Source organism: Podarcis muralis, chromosome 17 (genome assembly GCF_964188315.1).
Source record: "Podarcis muralis chromosome 17, rPodMur119.hap1.1, whole genome shotgun sequence".
Taxonomy (NCBI): Eukaryota; Metazoa; Chordata; class Lepidosauria; order Squamata; family Lacertidae; genus Podarcis; species Podarcis muralis.
In genome coordinates this window covers 2,810,814-2,826,447 of record NC_135671.1, presented here as the reverse complement: position 1 = coordinate 2,826,447, position 15,634 = coordinate 2,810,814, and the positions used below count along the sequence as shown (strand labels likewise).

General features: G+C 51.1%; 1 protein-coding gene across 1 annotated transcript in view; it reads right to left on the bottom strand.

The window, feature by feature from the left end:
• Nucleotides 1-6,223: 6,223 nt before the first annotated feature.
• HAO2 (hydroxyacid oxidase 2) overlaps nucleotides 6,224-15,634 on the bottom strand; it is a 28,026-nt gene continuing 18,615 nt past the window's right edge. Inside the window, exons 7-8 of the mRNA XM_028712899.2 lie at nucleotides 8,345-8,414; nucleotides 6,224-6,933 (exon numbers count right to left, since the gene is read on the bottom strand). Of these exons, the coding sequence (XP_028568732.2) occupies nucleotides 6,878-6,933; nucleotides 8,345-8,414 (126 nt within the window). The 3' untranslated portion in view covers nucleotides 6,224-6,877. The remainder of the gene's footprint in view (nucleotides 6,934-8,344; nucleotides 8,415-15,634) is intronic.

The following is a 15,634-nucleotide window of genomic DNA, read 5'->3' as shown; positions in this document are numbered from 1 at the left end:
CTGAGGCTCCAAGACTTTGGCCACCTCAGGAGAAGAGAAGACTCCCTGTAAAAGACCCTGATGTTGGGAAAGATGGAGGGCACAAGGAGAAGGGGACGACAGAGGACGAGATGGTGGGACAGTGTTCTCGAAGCTACCAGCATGAGTTTGACCAAACTGCGGGAGGTAGTGGAGGACAGAGGTGCCTGGCGTGCTCTGGTCCATGGGGTCACGAAGAGTCGGACACAACTAAACGACTAAACAACAACAACAGGATTTTTTTTAGAGTTGGAAGGGACCTTAAGAATCATCTAGTCCACCCCCCTGCAATGCAGGAATATGCAGCTGTCCCATAAGGCGATTGAACCTGCAGCCTTGGCGTTATCAGCCCCACACTCTGACCGACTGAGCTATGTTTATGTTATGCTCAAAGTTGCAGACCTGTGTCCTCATTCATGGGAGCCAGCCCCATCAGGACTTACTTCTGACTGGGTGGGCATGTGTAGGATTACATGGGTAATTTCAAAAGGCCAATTTACAAACACCATATGTTTTTCTGCGAAACAAACCCCTCTCTAAATTTTGGCACCTTTGCAATATGCGCAATCTGGCAATACATTGATTGTACAGTGTGGATGTGATCAGAAAAATAAAGTTCACTCTTATGGATATTTACTCTAAAGTAAGTGCCATTTATGCCGGCTCCCTCGGCCAATAAAGCGAGATGAGCGCCGCAACCCCAGAGTCGGTCGCGACTGGACCTAATGGTCAGGGGTCCCCTTTACCTTTACCTTTAAGTGCCATTTTAGTGGGTCGCGGGTGGCGCTGTGGGTTAATCCACAGAGCCTAGGGCTTGCTGATCAGAAGGTCGGCGGTTCGAATCCCTGCGACGGGGTGAGCTCCCGTTGCTCGGTCCCTGCTCCTGCCAACCTAGCAGTTCAAAAGCACATCAAAGTGCAAGTAGATAAATAGGTACCACTCCGGCGGGAAGGTAAATGGTGTTTCCGTGCGCTGCTCTGGTTCACCATGCTGGCCACATGACCCGGAAGCTGTACGCCGGCTCCCTTGGCCAATAAAGCGAGATGAGCACCGCAACCCCAGAGTCGGCCATGACTGGACCTAACGGTCAGGGGTCCCTTTACCTTTAAGTGCCATTTTGTTCAGTGGGTTTACTCCCTTGGAAATGGGATTGCGGTTGCTGGGCTTATGGGCTTTGCTCTCTCCCCCCTTGTGATGCTTTCTCTGCATCAACCTTGAACTGTCTGCTGGTGGCTTATCTGACAATTGTGGAAGACATCCAGAACTCCTGTTTGTGTACTGCCTTTTGGAATGAACATTTTCTCCCCCGCTTGAAAATACATGGAATTGGGTGTCAGAGGGCACATTTTTCATGAAGTGCGCACCCGTTTGGCTCATTCTTAACACTGACACAATGTGAATCCAGCACCCGGATTCACAGTGCAGTGTACCCAGAATTCCATGTCGACATTTCTGCAGTTTCCCAGTTTTCAGCTATTTTTTGTTTCTATGCTCTCTGCCTCTGTGCGTACGTAGTTTTAGAATTACATCTGCCTCGGAGTTGAAGGATATTGGGATATAAATACGTTAGATAAATTGTATAGACCCTGAACTGCCCAAGATCAAACGAAAGCTAACAAGGCCTCTCCGCTCTTTGGAGCTAGTTAATTCGCAGAGCACACAGGAAATTCTCCCAAAGATGCCCCATTGACGTGGATGTGCACTGTGCAAGAATGCAGTGATGCTCCCATGCCGCATGGTTCATGCCAATGGGGCATGCGCAGAACGACTTCCTAGCACATAAGCTATGTTAAGCTGCTTGCTTTAGCATTTGGTAGAAGGGTTGTTGTTATTTAGTCATTTAGTCGTGTCTGACTTTTCGTGATTCCATGGACCAGAGCATTCCAGGCACTCCTGTCTTCCACTGCCTCCCGCAGTTTGGTCAAACTCATGCTGGTAGCTTCGAGAACACTGTTCAACCATCTCGTCCTCTGTCGTCCTCTTCTCCTTGTGCCCTCAATCTTTCCTAACATCAGGGTCTTTTAGAATCATAGAATCATAGAGTTGGAAGAGACCACAAGGGCCATCGAGTCCAACCCCCTGCCAAGCAGGAAACACCATCAGAGCACTCCTGACAGGGAGTCTTCTCTTCTCATGAGGTGGCCAAAGTACTGGAGCCTCAACTTCACGATCTGTCCTTCCAGTGAGCACTCAGGGCTGATTACCTTCAGAATGGATGCGTTTGATCTTCTTGCAGTCCATGGGACTCTCAAGAGTCTCCTCCAGCACCAGAATTCAAAAGCATCAATTCTTCGGCGATCAGCCTTCTTTATGGTCTAGCTCTTTATGGTCCAGGTAGAAGGGTTACCAAAATAAAAATGTGCAGGCAGCACGGAAATCAAGACTCATGTTGCTCAACATAGATAATAATCACCCCCACTGTTTTGGTCTTGCTTTCAGTATGGTCCATACAGCATGGATGGTGTTGGACAAATTTGCCCCCTCGGATCTTTTACCAGATGGACTCTAAGTAGGAGAGAGCCCCGATTGACATGACGGCCACATCTTTATACGAGTCAGGGCGGCTGTCCATCAACAGATAAGGCTTGGTGTCATCAGCATATTGATGACAACCCAGCCCCAAACTCCGGACAATCTGGGCAAGGGGGCACATAAAGATATTGAAAAGCATCGGGGAAAGGATTGCGCCCTGTGGGACTCCACACACCAAGGAGTGCTGCAGCAACAAGTCCCTCCCTAACGCCACCCTCTGTCCCCGACCTGAGATAAAGGAGCGCAGCCATTGTCGGACTGTGCCCTGAATCCCCACGTCAGCAAGGCGGTGGTCCAAAAGTTCATGATCAGCCATATCAAAGGCTGCTGACAAATCTAAAAGAATCAGCAGCCCCAACCCTCCTCAGTCCAGCTGTCTATGGAGATCATCTGTTAGGGCAACCAAAGTTGTCTAGGTCCCATAACTGGGGCAAAAGTCGGACTGAAGCATTCTATCAAGCATTCTAACCATGCTATAAACGTGGGTACAGTTTGAACTTCTGTTGACTTTAAGCGCCCCACCCTCTTTTAGCCAATGGCCTACTTTGTACCAAGCGAAGATCATAGAATCATAGAGTTGGAATAGACCACAAAGGCCATCGAGTCCAACCCCCTGCCAAGCAGGAAACACCATCAGAGCACTCCTGACATATGGTTGTCAAGCCTCTGCTTAAAGACCTCCAAAGAAGGAGACTCCACCACACTCCTTGGCAGCAAATTCCACTGTCGAACAGCTCTTACTGTCAGGAAGTTCTTCCTAATGTTTAGGTGGAATCTTCTTTCTTGCAGTTTGGATCCATTGCTCCATGTCCGCTTCTCTGGAGCAGCAGAAAACAACCTTTCTCCCTCCTCTATATGACATCCTTTTATATATTTGAACATGGCTATCATATCACCCCTTAACCTCCTCTTCTCCAGGCTAAACATGCCCAGCCCCCTTAGCCGTTCCTCATAAGGCATCGTTTCCAGGCCTTTGACCATTTTGGTTGCCCTCCTCTGGACACGTTCCAGTTTGTCAGTGTCCTTCTTGAACTGTGGTGCCCAGAACTGGACACAGTACTGCAGGTGAGGTCTGACCAGAGCAGAATACAGTGGCACTATTACTTCCCTTGATCTAGATGCTATACTCCTATTGATGCAGCCCAGAATTGCATTGGCTTTTTTAGCTGCCGCGTCACACTGTTGGCTCATGTCAAGTTTGTGGTCAACCAAGACTCCTAGATCCTTTTCACATGTACTGCTCTCAAGCCAGGTGTCACCCATCTTGTATTTGTGCCTCTTATTTTTTTTGCCCAAGTGCAAAGATTGCGGTTACAGAAGCAGATGAGCAGATAAGCGGATAGCTTGCTCGTTTCTTATGTTTCATTGATCTGCATTGTTAGATTATTCATAGGAAGGGAATGGCTTTATGATTTATTATTTGTCAGCTTTGGCTATTGGCTTTCTGTTAGCCCTGTTTTTATGGTCCTATCACATTTTTCCTACAGATGGCAAGGCTCAGGAGAAGAACCTGAAAGCTCCCTTTCCAGTTTTGTGTTATGTGCTGCCATGGACGTAGCCAGGGTTTTTGTTGGGGGGCAGGACTTTTGTTAGGGGGCGCAGAACTGTCATGATTGGTCAGTTAGTTAAGTATTTCTATTGTTTCACTTGATCTGGGGGGGCTGCCCCCCCGGCTATGCCCATGTGTAGTGCCATAGCCAGGCCTTACTAGTACATTCATAGCATGTTGCAGAAAAATGGGTTCAATGGCCTCTTCTGATGTTCTGTTTCAGTGACCTGTGGTTTAGTCATCAGGAAGTGAAAATTCACCTCTTGAGAACTAGTCCGTTTTGTACTTGAGCTTCTCTCTGAGATCACTCTTGTTTGTCCTGAGCTTCCATGTCCTTCCCTTGGGCCCTTTCTGCATGTACTGATCTTGTGGAGAGACTCATGGTCATGGAGATAAGACATGAAATAACACTACATCAGCCAGTACGACAGCTTTCAAGGCCGTTCACTCAGCAGCGTAGCAATACTGCATCACAATGACGGAAGTTGCTTTCCTGGTTCAGCAGGGTTTCCTTAAGTCATGAGGGAACATGCAAGAGACTAAAAAGGAGCACAAATATCCCTTGTTTTGGCATCCGTCTGTTTCGAGAGACAATGGAATGCGCCTCCAAGGTGAAGTCAAACCGCTGGGTTAGCAGCATCAGAGCGACCTCCCCAGGGCACAAGCCTGGGCAGTGTGTGTGGAGGTCCTGGGCTGCCCAGATGACAAGACCACCCCCCTCTCAGCCTCACTGATGTGGCCCAAAGGAAAGCAGAGCAATGGTTTGACATCAGCTTGGCTGCAGGAATTGCCAGAAGGAGGCGTACAAGGCACCACCCAACCGTCTTGGGGACACTCTGAAATTGTGTAGGGTTTATTCCATAGTCTTATCTTCTCCCAAAGATATCCTGCAAGTAGTGGAGGTATAGGACCAGCGTGTTCCTTCTCCTAGGTGGGCTACTGTCCTGGTCCCAGGTGGAGTTACTGTGCGGTGTGGTCTAAGTCCGGTCCTAGGTCGAGGGTACAGAGGCTGTCCGTCAGGGGCGAAGCGAGGTCCAAAGCGAGGAGTCGGGCGTGGTCAGGAACTCAGGAGAGCAGGTCAGGGTGCCGGTAGGAACAGGTTACCAGCAACATTGCTCCCGCAACCTGGGACTGGGCTGACTGGCCTTTATCTCCTCTGGAGCCTAGGGCGGTCCTGGCCCACAGGTGACTCGCCTCTCCTGGCCTTAAGGCGAGCACTCTTCCTGAGAGAACCTAGTTCCCTTTGCCTCTCTGCCCTGAGCCTCTGCAGCTCAGGAGAGGCTGGAGGGTTACTGGACCCAGAGGCAGCCTCACCTCCCTCTGACAGGGCTGGGAGAGGAGCACCTGCAGGCAATGGGTCCTCCATCACCTCCAGAGTGGATTCATCTGGTGTCTGCTCCTGAGGATCCGGCACAGGTGAGGGCCCTTCAGGTTCAAGCCCCTGCCCCGGCTCAGCCAGCCCTGGAGGCGGGGACTCCTGTGCAGGCTGGGATTCCTCCGGTTCAGCCTCTGAATCAGATTCCCAGGCCATCACAGCTACCTTCCCAGGTTGACGAGCCCCATCTGCCCCTCACTTCCCTCTACAGCACATGCAGACCTGACAATTACTTTTAACAAGGTCAGCACACCCTGTACTCCTTTGGTTCAGTCTATACACAAATTGCTGGGGAAAGCAGGGCTTGCTTCCAACTGCCTTAGCAAAGTCCCAGGGTGGATCTACACTCGTGGTTTATAACGTTAAAAAAGTGTTATCGAAATGTGACCCCAGAGGGCGCTGCAGAGCAGTGAGCCACTGCCAATGGGAAACTGCCCTTAAACGTTAAAAAACATTTTACTTAATAATGTTTGAACAATCAATATACATCCGCCCCAAGATCAATTAGCTGGCTTATTTCTCTGGCAGCCCCCCCCCCCAAAAAAAACAACCTTTGTGAAACCTAGGAACTAAGAGAACAAAGCACTCTGCATTTCACTTGTTTGCTTTCTTTTCTGAAGTATTTTTTATTGGATTTTGCAACATACGCACAAATTAGAGCAGCAACACCATTGCAGGTCTTTTATTCCAAAATATAGACCTCAAAATAAAACCCTTAAAATAAGTATAATAAGAAAATGAAAACCATATCAAAGAGAATAAATTTAATACAATATGCCAGGTAAAAATCAGGCACCTGGTAAGAACAGAGTAAGTACTATACAAATCAGGCTAAATTGGAAATAAATTGGCTAGCTAATAATATTCTGATTGTTCAAAGGTAAGTGTGGAAAGGAAAGTGTGCCTACAAATGAAAATAATTGTAAAATTAACCCTTTACCTTAGGGGAAACTGCTTGCAAAATGCATACATTGATCAGAACTTCAAACAAAAATGTGTTTAGTAGGAGGAATTGACATTAAATGCTGTTGAATTGTCATGGATGATTTTATTTATTTATTTATTTTTAATGCAGATTGCTGCAGAAACGTGCGAAACTGAATTTAAGATTGGAAAAAATGAGAAACAGAGAGGAGGGAAATTGCCGGATCCTTCCATCCCTTGTCACGTGACCAAACAGCTCCATCGCTGCATCAACTGCATTGGCCCCTTCCTCCCCTCTGGGCCCAAGAGATGGTGCTGGCTGTCACTTTGGGGACCAGGGTATTTGAAGGACTGCCTCCTTCCGGGGGGGGGGGTGCGTTTCTGGCATGCAGCTGATTTGTTCTTTCCAGTTGCTCTAAGCCTGCCTGTCCAGGGCTGCAGTCACTTCCTGGAACTGATGAACAGGGCAGGAGAGTTCTTCACAACTTGGAATATTGAACAACGTGGCGGCCAATCTCTGAGACATTTCTACAGCCTGCGTGAAATGAAAACAGGCAAACTGTTAAAAGAACCACAGAGTCCTCTAGCCTACCGATCTAGGAAACCCCCAACTTCAGAACCTCTGGGAGCAAAGGTTTGGCCAACATGGACGCATGTATGTCCTGGAGCAACCAGCTCAGAGTTCCTTACAAGCTGAAGTTCACACAGAGAGAAAGAGACAACCAAGGCATCGTGACCCTATTTCCTCTCAAGGTGGGAAGTGATGACATAGGCCAGTGGTTTTCAACCAGGGTGCCATGGCACCCTAGGTTGCCTTGAATGATGGTCAGGGGTGCCACGGGCAAAGCTGTGTCACTGAAATTCTACTCACTATTGATCCAGAGTAGATTCCAATGTATAGTTAGCAGAGTAAAAACTTAAACACGGTCCAGGATTCCCCCCAAAATAGATAAGAGGCAATTAATATTTCATACAGCAGAGCTTTACTGCTACTGAAGGCAAATGAGCATAATGGTCACAAGTCCAATACAGTCAGGGTTGGCACCGTCCCTAAGAAATCCAGTTGCAGCAGACTTAACTTAAACTTGCAATAACTTATAACAAGTCTAAGCCTTGACACTACATACAGAACACCACACCAGACGGAAAAGAGATAAAAAGAGAAAGTGAAACCCAGGCTCCTTCTGGCTATTATAATCAGCATGACCTTGACAGAAAGAGATAGCAGAACCAGTTTAAGCCAGCTGTACTCAGCTTCTCAGAAGGAATAACCCAAATATCATGAACGGGAAAGATCTCTACACATCAGATCAATACTTTCTGCACTAAGAAATGCAAACTGATACAAACTGGCCTCTGTTCCTCTGATGCCCTCTTGTGCAGTGGCGTAGTGTGGGGGGTGCAGGGGGCCCCGTCCGCACCGGGCGCAACATCTGGGGGTTAGGGTTAGGGGGTGCAAATCCATGGGTTAGGGGGCGCAAATCCACGGGTTAGGGGGCGCAAATTACTTGCCTTGCCCCGGGTGCTGACAACCCACCCTACGCCACTGCTCTTGTGTCTCTGCCTCCCAAAGGCTTGCACAGCTGTTTGTTGCAGCAGCCCTGACTATAAGCTCCCCAGGTGAATGGTGCCTCCGGGGCTGGCCAGGGGGTGATGGATTGCCAGGAGCTGAGGTGACCTCAGAGTAAGGAAGCAAGCAGGTGAGGGAGCCCAGCCAGCTAGTCCTCCAGCCCTTGCTGTTGGGAATGGACGGACAAGTTCCAGGCCCCTGTGGGGCAGTGTGAGATGGCACCTCTCTTTGGGGCAGAGGGGGCAGCTCAGAGACCAGGGGCAGCAGCAGTAGCTGCCCAGAGGACGCCCAAGGAGAGGGGAGATGAGAGGAGGCTGAGGCAACACTCCACAAGGGAGGGCGTTTGAAAAAGGGGGAGAGAAGGGGGAGGATTTACCAGCAAGAGCCATCGACAAACGAAATTCCTCTTTCAAAATCTCCAGAACCTTCCGAAGTCCTTCTTCGCCCTGTTCCAAGAAACAGGGATATTGTAAATTATGGATCCAGCATAGACTGTATATGGAGATGAAAGGGTTAAGAATTATTTTCCAACTAGGTTGTACATATGCTATACAGTGGTGCCTCGCAAGACGAAAAGAATCCGTTCCGCGAGTCTCTTCGTCTTGCGGTTTTTTCGTCTTGCGAAGCAAGCCCATTAGCGGCTTAGCGGATTAGCGCTATTAGCGGCTTAGCGGGCTTAGCGGATCAGCTGATAAGCGGCTTAGCGATCAGCTGTTAAGCGGCTTAGCGGCTTAGCGGATCAGCTGATAAGTGGCTTAGCGGCTTGGGAAAAAGGGGGGGGGGGAAACCCTGCAGGAACTTGCAAGACATTTTCGTCTTGCGAAGCAAGCCCATAGGAAATTCGTTTTGCGAAGCACCTCCAAAACGGAAAACCCTTTCGTCTAGCGGGTTTTCCGTCTTGCGAGGCATTCGTCTTGCGGGGCACCACTGTACTTTTGTCTCACTGTTGTCTCTGTTCAAACGGGTTTTGCCGGCATTTGAAACGCTATGAAAGCCCATACAGAAACTGTTTGAACAAAATGTTAGCAGGATGGCTATGGAGTGGAGGGCAGGCTTCCGCTTTCTCTTTTATGCCACCTTCAGTTCTCTGAAACAAACCGTTGCATGGCTCCAGATATCTAGGCTTCAGACATATCAATTATGTTGACTGATATGACAAAATAGAGGGAACAAAATTCTACAAAGTAGTGAGCCTTGTATGTATCCATACAGTGGTACCTCGGGTTAAGAACTTAATTCATTCTGGAGGTCCGTTCTTAACCTGAAATGGTTCTTAACCTGAGGTACCACTTTAGCTAATGGGGCCTCCCACTGCCGCTGCCGCACGATTTCTGTTCTCATCCTGAAGCAAAGTTCTGAACCCGAGGTACTATTTCTGGGTTAGCGGAGTCTGTAACCTGAAGCGTCTGTAACCTGAAGCATCTGAAACCCGAGGTACCATTGTATTGCTAAAGGCCAAAACAGACATAATCAGGAGAGCCAAAATATCAGTATAATACCCCTAACTTGTGTACAAACCACATTTTATTCTAGAATGGAGACCGAGTACGTACTTCTTTTTTCTACATAGTTCACACACAGTCTAGAGCTATTGCATATTTTAGCTTGAGAAGAGCTTCTTGAGAAACTAGTTTTGTTCTGAAAATAAAAGATCATTGCAGATTGATTCTGCTTTGCCCACCAGTGTGCCCATTTGAAGACAAATTAAAACTGAGGTGGGTGTTCCCAGCAATGGCGGCTCTGTCCATACCTGCCCAACGGCATTGTGGGTGGGTGCGAACCCAGATCACAACCACTGCTTCATTCTTCGCTCCCCTGGGTCATGTGCAGGGAGGAAAAGGCATGCAGAACCTAATCAAGGGGTTGGTTTTCAAATGTGTGTTAAGCGCAGACCCTCCAAGTGTCCCCATTTCCCAGGGACAGTCCTGGATTTACAGAAGCCGGCCCAGTTTCTGATTTGATCCCAGAATGCCCTGCTTTTCCTTAGGACGTCCCTTTTTCCACCAGAGAAATGTTGGAGGGTATGGAGTTATGTAACCCCCAAGCCAAGGAGACAAGGAACTGTACAATCTTTAGAAAACATCTTTTTAATGTTTAATTAAAGTTTTTTAATTAATTAAATTAATTAATGTTTAATTAAGTGTCAGGGGTTCAGGAGCAGAGGGACAGGAGAGGGAGGAAGTAGAGACCGAGGGAGAGGAATCTGAGGGAGAAGTCAGCGAGGGTAGCCATCCGAGGTCTCTAAGTCTCTCCAGTGAATCAGAGGATTCACAGAAAGGGGCCCCAGTGGTCAGAGCCAGGGGGTTGCCAGAGGGAACACCCCAGGAAGGAGGGGCCAGAGGGGACTCAGAGAGCAGCAGCTGGAAATCGGGACCAACTTTCCCATCGGAGAGCAGTAAGGGGGAGGAGTCCCAAACATCGGCAGCAGGCAGCCTTCCGTCAGCGGAAGGACATGAGTCAGGGTTAGCCACGCCTGCATCAGAGAGCGAGGTAACGGTCAAAAGGAAGGTCAGGGGCAGCGCGCGCGCGCCAAGTTCAAATGTACAGGAGGGGGGCGCAATGGGCAGTCCGGAGAGAGAGCCGGGTCCCAAAGCCCGCCGGAGAGAAGGGGAGGAGTCCGAAGGGTCCGCTTCCGAGGCATCCCGGAAAGAAGGCACCCAGGGGGGTAGTAGGACCCAGAGGAGGAAGGAGAAACGTAGAAGGTGGAGTAAGGCCAGAGTCTTAAGCTGGTGTACAGGGGGCGGAGACTCAGACGAGGCTTCGCTGGTCTAGGGTTTAGACGTAGAGACGCACGCTAGTGTTTGGAAATGGAAACTAAATGCCAATAAAGACTTCTGTACAGTTCTAATGGCTAGCGTTGGTCTTCTGTGAGCTGAGACCGGGAGGCAGTCTCTGACAGTAAGCCTCGTCTCCAGTTACCATCGGTTTTCTTCGCCTCAAGCATCGCTAAGGAAGCGAGGCAGGGAGGGTGGAAGGCTGGTGCCTTGCGAGCTCACAAGAGTCAGGCAAGATGACTACAGAACAGAAAATAGCTTCCCTGCAAGAAGCGGTGACGCTACTCAACGCTGAAATAATCGCATCCAGGAAGAGAGAGGAAGAAGCGGCAGCTGCATGCAGAGATCTTCAAGCCAGGTTGGAAGGGCTTGTAAAGCAGGGGATCCCAGCACCCAGGTCCGAGGGGATCGGTTTGGGGAAGAGAGGAGGCAGCATTGTATCTCATTTTGATGGGAATTTGCAGCAGTACCCCAATTTCCGAGCAGATGTGCTGTTTGCGCTGCAGCTGCTGGAAAGAGACTTTAGAGATGAACGGGAAAAAGTGGGGTTTATTTTGTCTCATTTGCATGGGGACGCGAAATCATGGCTGCGCAACCTGTGGAGAGATAAGGATCCAGCGCTCCAAAGCGCAGATGCGTTCATTAAGGCGATGGACTCTTGTTTCTTATCCAAAATAGACCTGGACATTGCCCGGAGGGACATATTTGGGCTAAGACAAGGGAAAGCCAGCGTAAGGCAGTATCATTCCCGGTTTTTTGCATTGGTCAACGCGCTGAATTGGGATAAGGATTCTCCGCCGGTTAGAGACCTTTTTTGGGAGGGTCTGAATGCACAGATCAAGGATGAGATGGCAAGGGGTGAGAGACCCACCACCACTCAGCAAGTGGTTGAAAGAGCGTTGTCTATTGGGGTGAGGCAGGAAGAACGTCCGTGGAGCAAAGAAGAAGGGCGTTGGGGACGTTCACCAGCGAGAGTGCCCTCCCTCTTGCCCAGAGAGGCAGCACGTGCGCAGTCCACGCCTCCACAGGGAGGGGGCGAGGAGCAGATGGAGATTGGCGGTGCTAGGGCTCACTCAGCTACCAGAGCCTTAACGCCGGGAGCAGTAAAATCGAAGCTGCCTAGAAGGAACAGGAAGTGTTATATATGTGAGAGTGCAGAGCACATGGCGAAAGAGTGTCCCCAGAGGAGTTTCAAGCACACTGCAGCTTCAGTGACAGTGTTGGAAACAACTCAGCAGAGAGCACCACAGCAGGGAAACGACCAGGTCTGGCTGGAAGAGGAGGCACTGGGGCCCAGCCAGATGAGTCAGTGAGGAAGTCCCCAGAGATTTTGCAGCCCACAGACCCCCTCCCGCCCAAGCCAGTGGTGCAGCTAACCGCATCGCTTCAGCTGCCCAATGGACTCACCTTAGAAGTGCCTATAACAATTGACTCTGGCAGTAACGCAGACTTTATAGGATTGGAGTTCATTCAACAACACAACGTAGCATTACTGCCAGCCACACTGCCCCTGAAGGTTGTCACGGTGGATGGCAGAGAACTGCTAGGGGGGCAGGTGGTGCAGCAGACGCCGCCTATGGTGATGCAAATTGGGAATCACCGGGAAGTCATCAGTTTCAATGTCACCCAGCTGTCCGACACGCCTATAGTATTAGGCATGAGTTGGCTGCACAGGCACAGCCCAGCATTGGCGTGGTACCAGCGCCACCTGACTTTTGGCTCCTCCTACTGTGCAGAACACTGCATTATACCCAGCCCGGAAGGGGAGGAGGAGGACCCGCAGTTGCAGTTGGGCACGCTGCAAGCAGTACCCCACAAGTATGCGGAGTTTTTGGAGGTATTCTGCGAGAAGGAGGCGGACAAGCTGCCCCCTCACAGACCCTATGATTGCAAGATTGACCTCCTGCCGGGGGCGACGCTGCCAACTGGGAAACTGTACTCCATGTCTGAGGATGAACTGCAAGAACTCAGGGAGTTCATAGATCACAATTTGAAGCGTGGGTTCATCCGGGAGTCGAAAGCGGTGGGAGGCAGTCCCGTATTCTTTGTGAAGAAGCGGGATACGCCCCAAAAAAGACTGGTGGTGGACTTCAGAATCTTGAATTCGAAAACCAAGCCCTCAGCTTTCCCCATGCCCAAGATAGACGACTTGCTCGCGACGGTGCGGAAAGGACGAGTTTTCACCAAGCTGGATCTACGTGGCGCGTACAACCTGATTCGCATGCGCGACGGAGACGAGTGGAAGACGGCCATGTTCACGCCACTGGGCACCTACGAATACAGAGTTATGCCCTTCGGATTACAAAATGGCTCTCACACTTTCCAAGCCTTTATGCATCACGTGCTGGCGGGGCTCCTTTACAAGAAGTGCGTATGCTTCCTGGACGACATCCTGATTTTTTCAGAATCGCGAGAGGCGCACGAGAGGGATGTCAGGGAAGTTCTGCAGAGACTGAAGGAGCACAGGCTGTACGCCAAACTGGAGAAGTGCCAGTTCGACGTGACGGAGGTGGATTTCCTGGGCTACAAGTTGTCGGACAAGGGGCTCGCCATGGACAGCGCCAAGGTTCGCGCAGTTTTGGACTGGAAGAGCCCACGCAATCGGAAGGAAGTCCAGCGGTTTGTCGGCTTTGCCAACTTTTACCGCAAGTTCATCAAGGGATTTGCCATGCAGACAGCGGCCATCACCGACACGCTCAGCTCCAAGAAGAAGAAATTCATCTGGACGGAGCAAGCGGAGCAGTCCTTTCAGAAACTCAAGCGTCTCTTCGCGTCCGAAGAGCAGCTGCTGCATGTGAATCCCAGCAGACCCATGAGGGTGGAGACGGACGCCTCAGACAGAGCCGTGGGAGCTGTCCTGTTGCAACAAGACCAGCAGGGGGACTGGAGGCCGTGCGCCTTCTACTCGAGGAAGCTCAGCAAGTCGGAGCAGAATTACACTATCTGGGACAGGGAGTTGCTAGCCATACATGCAGCATTCAAGGCATGGAGGCACTTCCTCATCGGAGCCAGACATACAGTGCAGGTCCACACGGACCACAAGAATCTGGAGTACTGGCGCACGGCTAGGTTCCTCAACCAGAGACACATTAGATGGGCGGAGTTCTTCGCGGACTTCGACTTCAAGATAGAGTACATCCCAGGCGACAACAACGTGATGGCGGATGCATTGTCCAGAAAGCCGCAATACCTGGAGGAGGCGGCACCGTCGGCGGCCAAGCACATTTTCGCACCGGAAGCGTGGGCATGCGCGTCGGCAACCGTGGACCTGGACGCCGTACGTCGCGCGCTGCGGGAAGACCCCTTCGCACGGGCCAAGATGGAGGAGGTGCACAGGGGCACAGCGAGGGCCGACGAGTTCCAGATCCGCGATGGGTTGCTCCTCCACAAGGGAGCACTCTACGTGCCGGGAGACGACCTCCGCGCAAGGGTCCTGCAGCAGCTACACGACGCTCCCACCGCAGGGCACTTTGGCAAAGAAAAGACTGTCGAACTCGTAGCCAGAGACTTTTGGTGGCCCAAGATGCGGGGGGAAGTAGCGGATTACGTCTCGAGATGTGACACCTGCCAAAGGGCCAAGTCAGTTCACAGACCGCCGGCGGGATTGCTGGAACCGCTGCAGACACCGTCTGAACCGTGGGAGAGGGTGGCCCTGGACTTCGTCACGGATCTGCCCAGCTCGAGGGGAAAGACAGCAGTGCTAGTGGTGGTGGACATGTTTACTAAGATGGCACACTTCATTCCGTGTGCGAAGGTAGCCACGGCAGAGCAGACCGCCAAACTGTTCATAGACCACGTGTTCAAGGTCCACGGTCTGCCACGGTCTATTCTTTCCGACCGGGGGCGACAGTTCATCTCGAACTTCTGGCAGAAGCTGATGGGCATTCTGAACGTCAAGGTCAATTTGGCGTCGGCGAGACACCCGCAGACCAACGGACAAGCGGAGAGGGTCAACGCCGTCATGCAGCAGTACCTAAGATGCTACGCCAACCAGCAGCCCACGACATGGGTGGACTACCTGCCGCTCGCCGAGTTCGCTTACAACAATACGAAGCACGTGTCGACGGGGGTGACGCCGTTCTTCGCCAACAACGGGAGGCATCCCAGAACCTTCCCGGGTTTAGAGAGAGTGGGGGAGGGGGAGCCACAGGCAGCGGAAGCCTTAGCGTCAGAGTTGCAGGAGGTCCACGAACAGCTCAGGAGGCAGCTAGAACTAGCAAAGCACGCATACAAGGTGCAGGCCGACAGACACAGAAGAGTTGGGGAAGACATACAGGTGGGTGACTGGGTCTGGCTAGCAGCGCAAGCAGTGCCGACCAGATCATTAGCTAAGAAGAAGCTAGGACATAAGCAGCTAGGACCTTACCAAGTCCAGGCGCAGGTCAATCCAGTGGCCTTCCGGTTGGCTCTTCCGGAGGGTTCCAGAATGCATCCGGTGTTCCATAGATCGGTGCTCACGCCCTACAAAGCACCTCATAGGTTTCAGGAGCCAGACACAGCACCAGAACAGAGCAGTGAAGGGCCCAGAGTGAGGGGGCCGCCTAGGAAGGGACACATCAATGAGGTCACAGAGATTTTGGACTCCAGATGGGGGGAAGAGGGAGTAGAATATTTCCTAGCCAGAGAGGGTACCCCGGCCAGTGCCAACAGCTGGGTACCGGACTATGCCTTGGAGGAACCGCTGCTCAAAGAGGAGTTTCATGCCCTCTTCCCGCACAGGCCCATGCCAGCAGAGTATTTCGATGACTGGCTTTTCACACCCACTCTTTCAGCCAGCACATTCCTGGGGTTCGACTCGGACGAGGAACAGGCACCAGTCCCCAGCTCTCAGGTGGGTTCGCCACCGGGGTCTGCCTCAGACCACTCGTATTGGTGGGACGATCAACCAGAGG